Consider the following 15,408-nt stretch of genomic DNA (forward strand, 5'->3'; position numbering starts at 1 on the left):
GCCATTTTTACAATCATTTTTACCATCTCTTGCTAAGGACGGCTGCGTGCCGCCGCTGCCCACTGTCCACCTCTCGGATTCCTCACTAGCAAACCGAGTAACCCAGTGCTACCGTATTGAACGAGTTCACCGTCTGCCGGGGCGTTAACTTAATACCAGGACAAAACTCCGCTGAAAGCTCGCGGCACCACATGCCGCGGCACGCGGGTCAGTGACGTCACGAAGAGTACCGCCTGCATTCTCAGTGCTCTTACAAAAATGAGCGACTTTTCTACGAGTGTCAAACGTGTGTTTTGTAAGTTGCTCGGCTGACCGTAATCGCTCCACAAGAGGAACAAATTACCCTGTGCACTCTGACATTCGTAAGCGAACGGCAAAAAGGAGGCAGAGCCTGAAAGGAACGCTGACAGCTGACGACAATTTAAAATGCAGGGCATTCAAAAACGCGACGACTATTTCGTTGCCGCTAACATGCAGGGAATTCAGAAGCGTGAGGATTACTACAGAGCCTGTACCTTCAGTGGCCTGCCAGGGATGATGTTTCCAGGTAAATGAAAAATTTCTTTATGTCTTGGAAGGTTATATATATATATATATGGTTGAAGACGATATCTATTGTTATATTTATGACTATTATACATGCAAGTGGATTTTTATTGATTTATCTTTATTTTTATTTTTATTTCATAAAGAAATTAACTTTTGTAAAAAGGCGATCAAAATCTATTTGTCTATCTATCTGTCAGATATTTCTGGTAAGAAATGTCGTTTCCTTTTAACCATGAAGTAAATTATCTTGCTGCATAAAATACACCTGACCAGTCTCTGTCAAATGTTCAAATTGAGCCGTTCGTTGTGTTAGTCCGAAATGTGAATATAAATCAAACGTAGCGTCTTTTAAGTAAAACGAATCTAGCTTTAATGATTTTATTACATTTTGCGATTGTTAACGAATGATTATGATTAACGAAAGTACCCAAGCCAACAACTCGGGTGATTTTGTGAGTAAAATGAACGAGAGAAAAATAAGCCAACTAAAATAGATCATTTTTGCTTATATCACAAGCACTTAATTTTCCGCCATGTCGCCTGGCGGGTTGTAGTGGAAATAAAATATGCAAACATCATTCTGCCAAATATTACTGAAGGTTACTAAAGCTCGTCCTTAGACAATAAAATTGAAGAGGAGACATTTATTATTCACACTATTCCAGGATTCCACTGAAAACGTAATGCCTGTCATCTAGTTATTTACCAATTTTGAGTAATTTGACATTTTCTATCAAGTGGTTGATTTTATTGAGAGATTAAAGATACCTTTAATTGAGACATTTTAAATAAGTAAATAAATAAAATTGTATACATTACAAAGAAAAGCTGCTAGTGATCAATTTCTTCCGCAGTTTTGCATTATGTTAAAATCACAAACTGACGTTTTTAAATGTCAAGGTTTGTACCTTTGGTCGCCTGTTTATAATCGGCAGTCATTTTTGACACGTGGGTGTTTATCATATGATATACAAGTTACAAAATGTAAATGTTAATAACTTTTTTGTGTGTTACTCCGTTGAAACAAATAATCTGATTTTATCTAAAATAAATTTTAAAAAATTATCAGTTTCACTTTCTTTTTAACTTCAAGATAAGACAAAAAGATAATTATTTATTTTGTCATATTCATACAAGTATAAAATGAAAATTTCTGTGATCTCTCGACCAATTTCCCAGAGTAAAAATCAGGTTAAAAGCTACATAAAAAAGTCTGATAAGTTTCAATGTGGTCATCAAAATGTTTTGCTCTTGGATAAGAACTATACAGCTTTGCTACGCGCGGAGTTAGTATTGAGGGACCGTAGTCTTGGCATTGGTGTTGAATCACCACAATGTGGTGCTAACATCGTGCTCTTTCCAGCTTTAATGCGGCTACAGCAACAGGTATAGCTGCCTCAGTTATTACAAATATCTTAATTACAAGGATGAAAACATTAACAAGTACCTCAGAAAATCAAAACGGCTTCTCTGAAACTTCCTGCTTAGCATAAAATCTCGAGACCTTGTAATTATATAATGTCAGAATATAAAGCCAATAAATCCTGGAAGAAGGTGTGTGTTGCCAGTGAAACTATGGATCATTTCGTGTCCACAATTAAACCCAATCTTCCTTTTCTAATGAATTCTAGTATATGAACGTAATAAGCAAAGGGTACCGCAGGCTTACACGTTCAGGATTTCTGGTTAGCGGGAACCGCTGATTGAGGAAGCTCGTTAAAAACAGTTAAAGTCTATCACTTTGCATTCGACGCAGTTATCAAACTGCAAATGAATTGCCGCAATTAATATATAGTGGGAAAAGAGTATTAAACGAGACTTTATTCCCGACATAGACGAAACAATGGCCAGTAATGAGCTTGTGATAATCATGGCCCTGAAGTTCACTTATTAAACGCACTGAAGTTTTACACTTATTAATCACACTAAAGTAGCATGATTTGTATAACTATAACTGCAGTATGAAGAATTGTAGCAAATCCAGCCAGAAATGTTCTAGTCCCATATTACATTATCAACCCTAGGGAAAGGGTGTATGGGTATTAACCTCAGGGTATGGGCGTGTTAGTATTAACCCCAGGGAATCGGTGTATGGGTATTAACTCCAGGGTGTGGGCTTGTGGGTATTAACCCCAGGGGAGGGTGTGTGGGTATCAACCCCAGGAGATGGGAAAGTGGGTATTAATCCCAGGGGTTGGGTGTGTGGGTATCAACCCCAGGGGATGGGTGTGTGGGTAATAGCCTTAGGATAGTTGACTGTTATAAGACTGCTGTTTTCGTGTAAATTGTTATTTGGCACTTTATGCAAACGTAATAGTTTCTCCATGTATGTTTTAATAATTTTGTATAAAGATTTTGTAAGACGCTCAGTGTCCCCACTGCAGTTTATCACTCTCTTTTCATTATTCGGCAACCTGGGTCAAATATTTCAGTTGTTAAATTTTCAGCATATCTAAGAAAAATTACAGTTTTTTATCCTTTCAAATCTACATGATTACCTTTCACTAGGTTTTACTACCCCTCACGCAGTCTTTAATGCTCGACGTGTAGTTCTAGCAACATTGTGTATGTAATCATAGACTAGCATATATCACCATTCTATTACATTATTTGTTACAAAATGGTATTTGTCATTTGCATTTTTAACAAATATGCTTGACTCACTGAAGGTTATTATAATATACATATATATAATGTTAAAATAGCAACTAAAATTAAATCATAGTAAAGATTCTTATTAGTTTTTATCAGCATTAGATAGAAAAGATTTGTGTTAGTTGTGTTACTACATGTTTGCATGTTCCTTTGAGAAGTGTTAGATATGAAAGTCCCGTGTTATTTTATACATTATCTCCAAAAGTAGCAAGACCTTAACTGTTCATGTTCCTTACCAGAGTAAGATAGGAAAGGTCCATCTTATTTTATACACTATCTCCAGTAGCAACAAGTCTTTAACCCGTGTTTTTTTCTGTGTAACAGTCTTGTATGGTTCTGTACATTTTGTGGTTTTACCCTTTCCGCTGTGTATAATAAATGTCTTTGTGTGTGTGTGTGTGTGTGTGTGTGTGTGTGTGTGAGAGAGAGAGATAGAGAGAGAGAGAGAGAGAGATTTGATTATTTCTTTATCAACTCAAATTTAATTCCTTAATTTACAGATCCGTCTTACGGAAAAGCGCCCTGGACACCTCCCAGCTCCTCACAGACTCAAGGTGAGCATTTTTGTGACCATTTAGGGTATTTGGTACCATATAAGGCAATTTCTATTGTCTTTTTTATTTTAGCTAAAAGTCATTCCAAAAGAATATTTGCTCTCATTTCTTTCAGAAGGGTTTATTTAGCAATTGAAGCCTATTTTTTGTCTTCTCGTGCGTGTCTTTCCGCCTGATTAGACAGATTATGTTCAAGTATCACCCTCTCTCTCTCTCTCTCTCACACACACACACACACACGCACACACACACACACACATAAACAAATAACCGCAGTAAGTCATAGCTTGATGGCATCGGACAGAGTAAACCATGTTAGCATATACATAGCGTATCAAAGCTACCGAATGCATATAGACCAACTTCGACCTTTTGCGTCAAAGGAAACAAAGGCCAAGCTGAAATCAGATTTTCCCAGGACCTTGATTTCAGATATTTTTTCTATTGATCCTACCTTGTTGTGTGTGAAAGAGCCCTGCTTACCGACACCATGCTGTCAGAGTTAAAGAACGGACATGCGATAGGAAACAATCGATAACAATTCCATTCCTCGTCTTGATCAGCCTAATGAGGAGCCGTGATTAGCTGCAGTAAAGGCCAATTTGGCGAAATTGGGGAAGGCTGGGGACCGGAAGGAAAACGTTCATTTTCAAAGTACCCTTTCCCGGCGTTTCTTCGCAATTCTGTTTGACGCGTTGCAGTTATCTTCACTGTGTACTCAGATGAGGAAATTTCTCTTAACTTAACAATTGACACATGCCTGTACTAGAAGTAGTTGCTTGATATTTTGAATTTTCATTCAATTCGTGTAGCAAAAAAGCGTAAAGAAATTGCGTACAGAGACCTTGGGAATAGAGGGTTAAGCAATATATATATATAGGGCACTTCCGGACTTCAATAAGTGTTCATTATTAAATTATCCTCAAGGTTTCTAATTTTTGGCTATAAGGCATGCTGATGTCTGGTGTTCTTTCTTGATTTGAACTGAATGGATATACTTTTTTGTGAACGTTCTAAAATTCTATAGACAACGCCCGCCGCGTTTCAATATGCCATTTCGTCAGAGCTGATATTTTAGGTTTCTTTGTTAAGTTTTTCGTGATTAGCACTGTGGTGATGTCGTCCGAATCTCTATCCCGGACAAGAAATCCTTTTGTTTTAAAGATATCTTTTTGTTGGAAAGATCGCAAAAAATCCTTTTATTCTTATTAATCTTTTTCATTTCCAGGGTCTCACCCCATTTTATAGTAGAAAGATATCTAAAAGATCGAATTATATTTTTTTTATTGCTCATATCTCTTTCTTTCTTTTTTGTTATTTGATGAGACCCCGAAAATCTAGGAAAGGATGGTTATATATTTATTCTAGTTGAAGTGCTTCTACACGAGCATAATTTATTGTTACGCTGTTAACAGGAATTTATTAATCAAGTCAGACACTCATTCAAAGTTAAAAAGATAAATGACGAAAACTATAAATAAATAAATAAATAAATAAATAGCATTCGAACGTGTGAGCGATTTTTCTGTCAGTTAATTGTTTTTAAATTTACTAATCTGAACTTTTATCTACATTCATCTAAAAAATGAAAAGCATGAATACCACATACATTTTAAATCGATAAGGATTATTACTATCAAATATGAAATTTAAGTGGAACGCGGGTCGTTAAGTCAAGCGCTATTGCCCCAAGGACACTTCCCACCAATTAAGTCATGCCGTCGTCTGGTAGGACGAAACAGTTAAAATTTATTTGGAAAACTCTTTCTTTTGGAATACATGTAATACAGCAGTGAAGGCTAAAAATAAAGAAGACAGTCCTTACAGGAAACTTTGTGAAATATTATTTCAGTGCCAGATTTCCGGCAGATTTATATTGTTGAAAGGTCAGGGTCTTAGTACACGCAGACAATGCAACAGTATGATCAGAGATCGTCTGCACTATATTCCTATAAATGCAGAGGTTAATAAAATAAGACGAAACCCCGGGAACTTTGACTCACTTTAAGACTCATCGGAATTGTTGATTAACTTGATGCATTTTCACTCTAGCGCTCAATTGCCCCTTAGTTTCTGTTCCTAATATTTCCATGAAACTCTTTTAGCCTTGTTATTGATCTGTTAGCGTTTAGCATGAGTCTCCACTCAGACGTGGAACGCGGTGACGAAGTAACATGTGCGGCCATCTGAAATACGTGCTTTTTGGTGTACTTTGCTGGTCGTTGTTAACTAGCAGGCTATATTTGGTATAGTGCTGAGAATACAAATTGACGTATATAAAACCTCCCGAACATTGATTTAAAAAGAAGTTTGCTGAATCCGTTTTTATTTACTGTCATTTTTGGTTTTGGCCAAGGAAGTGATAGCAAATAAATGGTGGCGGTGGTGGGGAGGGGCTTGCTTTTATGATTAAATTTATACACACAAAATTATTAAATCTAAAATGATTGAATCATAGATTAAAATTAAACGCACGCAATGTTTTTTTAGTAATTACATTACATATTGTTTAGATTAATGGATTCTCTGAGCATACTTAATGTTATAGCCACATAATGACGGATATTTCATAACAATTTATTGAATTATTCATAAAACCGTTTGTTGTGCTCTTTGTGTTTTGTATTCATGATAATGTCGGTTATAATTCATTTCCAGCGCCGTATCCGACTCCCAATCCGCTATCTTGCATGACGAAGCCGCCCGCCATGGATGTTTCTCCTCCCCAATGGCGACCTCAGGGTGAGTCTCCCCCCCCCCCCCTCTCCCTCTCTCTCCCTTTCACCCTTCCTCTCTCTCTCTCTCTCTCTTCGACTTGTACATTTTCATACAGTTTTACCACTGATACACAGAAAATATTTTTATGGCATCATTCCGTGATTCGCAGTTACAGCAAATGATACATTTTCTAAAGAGAAGTGCAGTAGATCGTCTTAAAGTTAGCTCATTTTTCTACTGAAGCAGGTGCGTCGAGTATGGCCTACGACTTTGTGTGCTCAATCCGATATGACGCACCTGTAATAGGACCGCTTAAATCGTAACCGGAGCACAAAGCCACATTGCTTTTGAATATTAAAAGCGAAATTACTTCATATTTGTTTACAACTTAATGGTCTTAATCATCAATTTCAGATCCCTATCATATTTTTGCCCCGACCAGCGGGAGACTTTCGACGCCTGGTGAGTTAGAAAATATTTGCTTTGTCCTTCACATTTTAGGAGAATATATTCACGAAATAAATGTTTTTGTATCGACTTCAACATATCAGACTATTGCTTTCAAACGGATGAAATATTTTCTTTGTCTTCAACGCTTTGGATATAAATTGTCGGTGAGAATTTTTACAGGCCATTTCGATAGACAAGGACTATTATGCTGCTTTGTTTTGTATGTTACGTGAAGTTTCTTCGGTGTTGTGATTACTGACCAGACCCCCCCTCTCCTCGCGCACATGTGTTAACTTTGTCACGATATTTTTAAAGCTTTTCAATTTCTTCTAAATTATTTGATTTTTTTAGATAAGCATTAATGCGGTAGGAATTTCCTCAAAGGTCCTGAGCGTTATTATATAAATATTAGTGTTTTTTTTTTCAAATTCATTTAATTATTCATTTGCTATAGTGTATTTGGTAATTATCCATGTATTTGTTTATCAATACATTAGTCATCATTTCATTAATTGATTAATTTCTTACTTGGCGTTCTTGGTTTCTTTTAATGTTAATCTACAAATTATCTTCCATTATATCGTGTACGTAAAAGCCGCGTCGTTTTTCCATTTTTTACAATCTTGAAATCATTAATACTGAGTGATTTTTTATCAGCCCTTCACAGCGTTCTTGCAATCAAACGAGATACCATTTTTCTGTCCAGTCGAGACGAGTTATATTGTATTTCTATTAAGCCTATTTGATTATATTTGACAGGTGCATCTCACGGTTGATGTAAAGGATTTAGTAACTATTCAGCCGTGTCCTGAGTTATAGACTAAATTTCTTTTTGTATGACGTCACTAGGTTGTTCAGAATCCACCCTACTCTGTCAAGACATCATTTCCCTCTGGAAGCTTTATGTGTCTCGTGCAATGATAATAACCCCGTTGCAAGCCACCCTATAATTTCTTTCTTTCTTGTTCGGAGTAAGATATTTGCCTTAAATATGTTATGTATAAATGCAAGATTATAATTGCACTACATTTAGATGATTCTTCCCGCATTTGTGCGAAACATATCCAATCCCATTTTTACACATTGAGCCGAGTTCTTTTAAAAGTGAAACTATTCTTGTCCTGAATACAGGAAGAAGAAGCTTAAGGATATTGCTAGCCTTTGCCAAAATCTCCTTATTCACTGCCTTACATACATTCTTTTGGGTGAAAGATAAATTTTCAGTGTGCAGTGACTAAATTAATTAACATGTTAAAATTAATTAACATGTCATCTTACAGGTGACGTCATAATATCGATTTGGGGGTAGAAATGAAAAATCGGTTTTCCAAATTTCTCCTTTACCTGAGCATGAAGTATATATATGTACATATAGTACTTCCATGACCTGAGCACCCACGAACACCGTTTTAACGCCACTTTAATGATACGATTTAGTGCTTAAAAACCCTATCAGCGATTTTTCTGAAAAGCCTTAGTTCAGATTTTATCGATGGTAAGGCAAAATAATACCTTTGTTTAATGAAAATATTGTAATTAGGGGCTCATAACTCCATAACATAACCAAAATGACAGCACAGAATTGTAGCCCATTGACTTGTGGTCAACTATGCCGATTTTCGTAATAAAATCTTGTTTACAATACCCTTAGTTGAAACCGACTCCTATACTCATTTTAAGGTAAAAGGTGAAATGTTGTTAAGATGACACTTAAACCTATTCCTAAAATTAAACTTAACTTTTTTAGAATGGATTAAAATCATATAAAAATAGATTTGAAATTGAAATCACATACTAATGTTAAAGATCAATTTTAATCTTTTTATCGCTTTAACTTTTTGTGGTTTAATGACATACATAGATAATAATAATAATAATAATAATAATAATAATAATAATAATAATAATATAGGCTAAATGCATAAATATACTACAATGATATTTACAGGCTAACCAATTTATTATAAATATACTTCCAGATCCTCAGTAAGAAATGGTAGTAAGATTAAAAAAAGAATTTATAGTAGGTCTGTTTGAAACCAGGTACCCGCGATCTCTGCTTTTTAAATTGTATATTCAAAGATAAGGTATACTTCCAATTTGTAACACTATTATCGTCGTGGGCTAACCCTTGAAAAAATAATGATAAAGCATTTTAATTAAAAATAAAAAATGAAAAAAGAAGAATGAAAAAACTGTGAACATATATCATGGTAGCATTTGTAATTGAGGAAATAAAAAAGATAATTGTAACTGTTAGTGAATCCATTTTATATGTATTGCACTCCTGCGTGCAACTCAAAGAAATGAAATCATAGGTGCAGATTTCATATTCGGATACTGTACAAAACAAACAAACGGACGTTAATTAATGTATTGTAGTCGTACCTGGCAAAATACGCGGTGCATGTACACAAATCCCATCACCTGCCATTGGGCTAATCCTCATTACAACGGCAATTAAGACAACAATGCCTCAATATACGCCAGCAGCGGGTTGTTAGCCACTTTCATTGACCTGTATTAGTATGAGTTCACTATTGTTACGAACCTGAACTGGACAGTTTATAACATGCTTGGACACTTTTGCGTCTTAATGTTATTTGTCAAAATACAAGGATCACCAGTGCGCATTGTTTGTCACAGACCACGGGGAGGGTTGTAAGTGTTAAATATATAATCACAGGTGGGCGTGCGAGTCAATGGCACATGAGTGTCACTTAGGCAGGTGGACCAACTCCTCTACTCTGATTTCGATGTAGAACTAACCACTCCCTTCGGGATGTTTTTCAGTCGACCCGATTTCCACCCAAGTTGTTTTCATTGAATATATTCCCTCTGTACCGGCGCGTGGCAGCGCATTGTTCCGCGTGGCACGTGCGCAGGTACAAAGAGGACGTAATTTAACGAGGGTTCAGACAAATTAACCATAGGGGATTCAATGGAGCGACTTAAGCACCTCCGTGTCAGGGATTTTGGAGTTCGATCTTGACTAATGTACTGAGTACTAAAATAACAAATCTCCAACGATTTTGCCTCTTTTTAATTACGCCCATCAATTGAACCATTCAATGGCACAGAAATATATCTGCATAGCCAGTATTTTGTAAACATGACATGAAAATGAGAAAGACTTCTGCTCAAGATTTCAGAAAAACTTACAAATAATTTTATTCTCTTTTTCAAAAAAAATCCTTATCAATAAAGATGCTTATTTCTTTTCATTATATTCTAAAGTCTGTTTTGACATTCCACAATACATTTGGTTTCATGATTAAAAATCCAAATAATAATAATAATAATAATAATAATAAGTGTGTGTGTGTGTGTGTGTGTGTGTGTGTGTGCGTAAAATATTTCATTACTGCTGTAAACGTGGATGGAACAATTTCATTGTAACTCAATAAATCACAGCAACCGTGATTATATATAATCAGCTGAAAACGGGATGTAACTAGAAGCTCATTATAGTTCTTTTACAAGCACAATTTTTACTCGAAGAGCATACTGGAACATAATTACACATGTTAAGTAGAACACAGTAAGCAGAATTCACATCCATCTAAGAACGCTAGCATCAGCTTTAGAAAAGAGCTGTCAGGTCTTCTGTTGATAATGATCACAGTTGCAGGTTAAGTGTAGTTCAACCCCTGTTTTATCGCAAAAGTGGCAGAAGCGTTTATTGTAGGCCATAAGGATGTTTTGTACATGTGTGTGCGGTACATGTACCTTTGCCACTCAGTGAGACAGTGGCGGTTACGGTCTGTATATTGACAGCTTGTCTAGTGCAACCCCACCCCCCCCTCCCCGGGGAAGAACCCACAATAGAGTTGTTTTTTTTTTTTTTTTGCTTATTCTGTGCAAGAAAGTCCATAGTTCATTCGTTTAAAAGTCTCCCCGTGCCGTTTCTTTAAATCAGCAATTCAACCATAGTGAACTGTTTGTTTCTGCAAAAGCTGCTGTCTCAAGCTCTATTTCAACGTTCTGTCCAAGCCTTGTCGCTTTTGATTCTCCCGTGGGTATAGACATGGTTGTATTCGATAGTGTACGGCGATGGAATCGCAGGTCCGTTGTGAGATCCGTTCTCACCATGAAGACAACTTGTACACGCCATGTTGACGACAACTTTGGCATCTCTAACACAGAGAACGGAAAGCGGAACGAACACGCACGCAGACAAACGGAAGCATTATGACACGTACTACATGTAGTGCGTGCGCCTACTTGTGCCTACACAGTCGCAGAGTCACAGAAACAGTTGTGAAATAAGTAGATCAAGTACATGCATGCATAAATGAGAAAGACAAAAACATTTGGTTGAATGAAAAAAAAAGATGGAGAAAAAGAAATTTTCTAGTTTCTCATATTCTTACACGGTATTCCTTTGCGCCATGACTGACCGCTCTCTATGTTACATGTACTTCTTTCATTCATTCATTCGTTTTTGCTTTTCTCTCCATATCTATGAATAGACTATTGACGTTTCTTTCATGACCTCCCCATTTTATTTTTCAAATCAAGTTTCTAGTGAAAATATTATTTTATTAACAATCTTAACTATATTTTCATTTGTCTTCTACATGTATTTTAGGAAGTGGCCAGATCCAGTTATGGCAATTTCTTTTGGAGCTTCTCTCCGACAGTGGCAACTCAAACTGCATACAGTGGGAGGGCACCAACGGTGAATTCAAGCTCTCCGATCCCGACGAGGTGGCTAGACGCTGGGGAGAACGCAAGAGCAAACCAAACATGAACTACGACAAGCTGAGCCGAGCTCTACGCTACTATTACGACAAGAACATCATGACAAAAGTCCACGGGAAACGTTACGCGTACAAGTTCGATTTTGCCGGGCTAGCTCAAGCTATGCAGCCGGCTACTGCAGACCCAACCTCTGCCTTCAAATATCAGCAAGATCTGTTCATGTCAAGCTATGCGAATTCGAAACTAAACTTCATGAATGCACATGGCCCAATCTCAAGTTCAGCAGCAGCATCCGGTTTCTTTTCTCACTCGTCCTATTGGCCAAGCGGGGGCTACACGAATCTGTCCAATCACCACGCGATGACTCATCATCCTGGTCATATGACGTCACATTTGGGCTCTTATTATTCGTAACTCTAAACTTCGCCATCTATAATTTAATAAAACATTACTTATCATAAGAAAGAACACTATCAAAACTGTGATTGAAGCAATCAAAACATTCCAAAGAATTTCGTTATTTGTGAATGGTTATATTTTAATACTGACACAAGTGCAATCGAACCTCCACGTGCCGAGAGAGAGAGCGTGCTGCTGACGTAATATTCAAAAACGCCTCTTTTGAAGTAAAGAACATGTACTTATATTACGGCATAGCCTTATATGTGTCCGAAACAAACGCGTCTTCTTTTGGAAGAGGGAATATCATGGTTAATTTACAAAAGTCTGCTTGTATGGATTCCTGTTTAAGGAAAACAGCGACAAAGAGGGACATGTGCAATTATTTATTTTCATCATAATTCAAACCTTTAAAAGTGCAATGAGAACTTGAGATGCGTGTATTGAAATAGGACCTGCGTTGTGAGTTTTCCAGTAGGGAAAAGCTGCAAGGTAAAGTAATTTGCAAGACATTTTTGTGTTTGAAAACGATATGAATATACATATATAGCTTGTAAACGTATGTTGACTATTTAGAGTTAATTAGATTCAGGTATGAGAAGTTAGATTAAAGCAGCGTTGACGTTGCTGACGTAGCTATAGTTGGCGTGTGCCGGTCACAAATGCTAATATGGTGGCTAGCGTAGACGTTTCAAATGACGTCACATTAGCCTCAACATCGCCATTTCATCAATGGGAATAATGGGTAGGCATAGAAATAGATGGCGCCATTTTTTTCAATATTTGATTCCCTAATTTGTCAAGCCCAGGTTTCTTTTTGATACTGGTAGCATTATAGTATCACGTTGAATGTGGTTGTCGAGAACGAGACTTTAACTCGGAAAGCTTCAAAATGTGTGTTGAATATGCTGAGGAAAAATCTTATAAACTTAAATAATTAATCAATGGCATCAAAGAGATATAATCAAATGTGTCTACCAACCAGTTAGGTAATTTTTATTCCATATAGTTAATCAAGAAATTATTTTGCTGAGACCACAATGTATTTGATGTTTCGTTTTTTCCTCTTTGTTACAAGCTACAACACTTTGATTTTTCATATATCTTTTGGATTGAAAAAATCTGGGGATTAATATAACATAGAAGTAACAAAGAGATGTGAATTCAATTGGATCTCATTTCAATCAGATGGGATATATTATTATTATAATTTTGACCTGTTGGCGGCAAAAGTTTTTTCAGAATATGGAATTCAGATTTAGTTTCAACCACTGATGTTTTAGAGAGACCAGACTTGTTGTTGTTGTCTTCTTGCCATTTACTAAAAGTAATTTGTAATGGATGTTTCAAAGCTTCTGAAAAAACTTTAAAGTGACAAAATAATACAATAAATTAAAGACTAACAAAGCTTATTTTAAGTCTTCTGCGAAAAAATCTATTTGTTTTGATTTGATGGAGCCGTAAGAAGACAAACATAAAATCAACGTCATAATGAAATTATATTGAAATGAAAAGAAAACTGCCAATAAAGCAGTTTTGAACATTACAAAATGTGCTAGCTTAAACATAGCAATTCATTACTCCCAACCAGTTGCCCTTCTAGTTGTTCTACATGTAGCAGTTACAGAATTGGTGGCTTTTGTGACGGATAAAAGGGCTACTGGTCGAGAGAAGCAATTTGCTCAGAAGACCACGAAATGCTACTTCTGTGTCCATTAACGATATTGTATACATGCACGTTAACGTTTGTTTGTGTGAAACAACGAATTGATGCAAATTTTGTTCAAGCACCCACAACCGTATGTTTTTTAAGCATTTCAGAAAAAGCATGGTAACTTCATATTTGTTTGTAATCTTTAATTCGTTAATCAACTTCTTGATCGTTTGGTCATTATGGCACCTGTAATTCATTATATATATATATATATATATATATATATATATATATATATATATATATATATATATATATATATATATATATATATATCAAAACGGCTGTTATTGGTTATTATGTATGGAGGACATTGCAATTTAACAAGAAAATCATTGTTCAGATCACGTGACTCGCTTACTTTATTAAATCCAAATCCATAGATGGCAGTCACTAGGTATCATCATTCTGTGACCTTTTACAAAACACTAATTATCAAGACATTGGGTTTATCTCTAGTGCCATATTGAAAAAAAAAACTAAGCTCTTTCGAAGTATGAAAATATTAGTTAATGTATTCCATATTTTTTTCTTTATATTGTTATCTTATTATTGCTCATTTATCCATTGTCGATAATATCATTATTGTGTAAGTTACTTTACTATCAGTATACCGTTAGCACAACAGCTTAGTTTTAAATTATGACTTAGCTTTTAAAACGTCGGTTCCCATGTGGAAAAAGAGATTAAGACATGACTTTATAATTAGATAACTATTTCTAAACTACGCTGAGCTCCGTCCGCCCTCTTTATATAATGAGATACATTTGCGCATATGGGGATCTTTTTTGAGGATACATTATGAAGTGGGAGTAACTGTCCTGTAAAGTATATGGATTATTAGTGCCAATTTTTTTTTCTACACGAAACATACAGCCAAAATTAATCTCTGGGACAGCAGAAAATGATTAATAACTGCACCTCCTTAAATTTTCTGGTAATAAACTTAAGCTGTTTATTTCTTTTCCAGCCCGTAAAACGCAGAAAGTATGCAGATAGTTTATGTCCCTATAACAATTTTGGGAAATAATGTAACGAAATTTTGTGGTATTTCTTAAGTTATCCTTATTGAAAGTACATGTGTATAGTAGCATTTTTTGGTCGGGTTTTTGAATTCGCTTGGCAAGAATCTTTAAATGTTACTTTAGAGACTGGGAATTTACACAGTTGTTGCTACATGAATGCGGAGGATGAGCAGTATTTTCAAATGTTTTAAGTTTGGAAATATAAGTAATTAAGGTATATTATACTTTCAACACCTTGCTGTTGTAGAGTGGACGATTCGAGCCTGGGTCAGTTTTTAGGCTCAGGCCTAATTCGCTTGATTTCGAAGTATTTCAATATTTATCACACCTGGACTATTCTCCATTTTTTGTTGCTTTTTGTATATTTTGCAGCTGTAATGGCGGAACAACGATTATGCCAATACCTCTCAAAATCAGAATACCTAATAAATAGGCTCTATTTCCCCCCTTCTCGTCGACGACTATGTTTTGAATAATTAGGTTGTAATATTTTTTTACACAGGTGACCAAATGAAATAAAAGACGCTAATTACGATTAGTTTGAAGCCCGTAATGTACCGGTATATCATCTCACTGGGCATGACTGAAAGGCACTAGTTCAAGTAGTTGGTTAGATGCTGTCTTTGCTGAAAATATCAAG

The 15,408-nt window shown here is 35.9% G+C and overlaps 1 protein-coding gene across 1 annotated transcript; it reads left to right on the top strand.

The window, feature by feature from the left end:
• Positions 1–257: 257 nt before the first annotated feature.
• Positions 258–13,317, top strand: LOC106157868 (transcriptional regulator ERG homolog). Its single transcript, XM_013533653.3, has 5 exons — positions 258–547; positions 3,705–3,758; positions 6,417–6,500; positions 6,891–6,938; positions 11,518–13,317. The coding sequence occupies exons 1-5, from the start codon at positions 427–429 to the stop codon at positions 12,042–12,044; spliced, it is 834 nt and encodes a 277-aa protein (XP_013389107.1). The 5' UTR covers positions 258–426; the 3' UTR covers positions 12,045–13,317.
• The last annotated feature ends 2,091 nt before the right edge of the window (positions 13,318–15,408 follow it).

Source organism: Lingula anatina, chromosome 4 (genome assembly GCF_051362555.1).
Source record: "Lingula anatina isolate TDL-2025a chromosome 4, LinAna3.0, whole genome shotgun sequence".
Lineage (NCBI taxonomy): Eukaryota > Metazoa > Brachiopoda > Lingulata > Lingulida > Lingulidae > Lingula > Lingula anatina.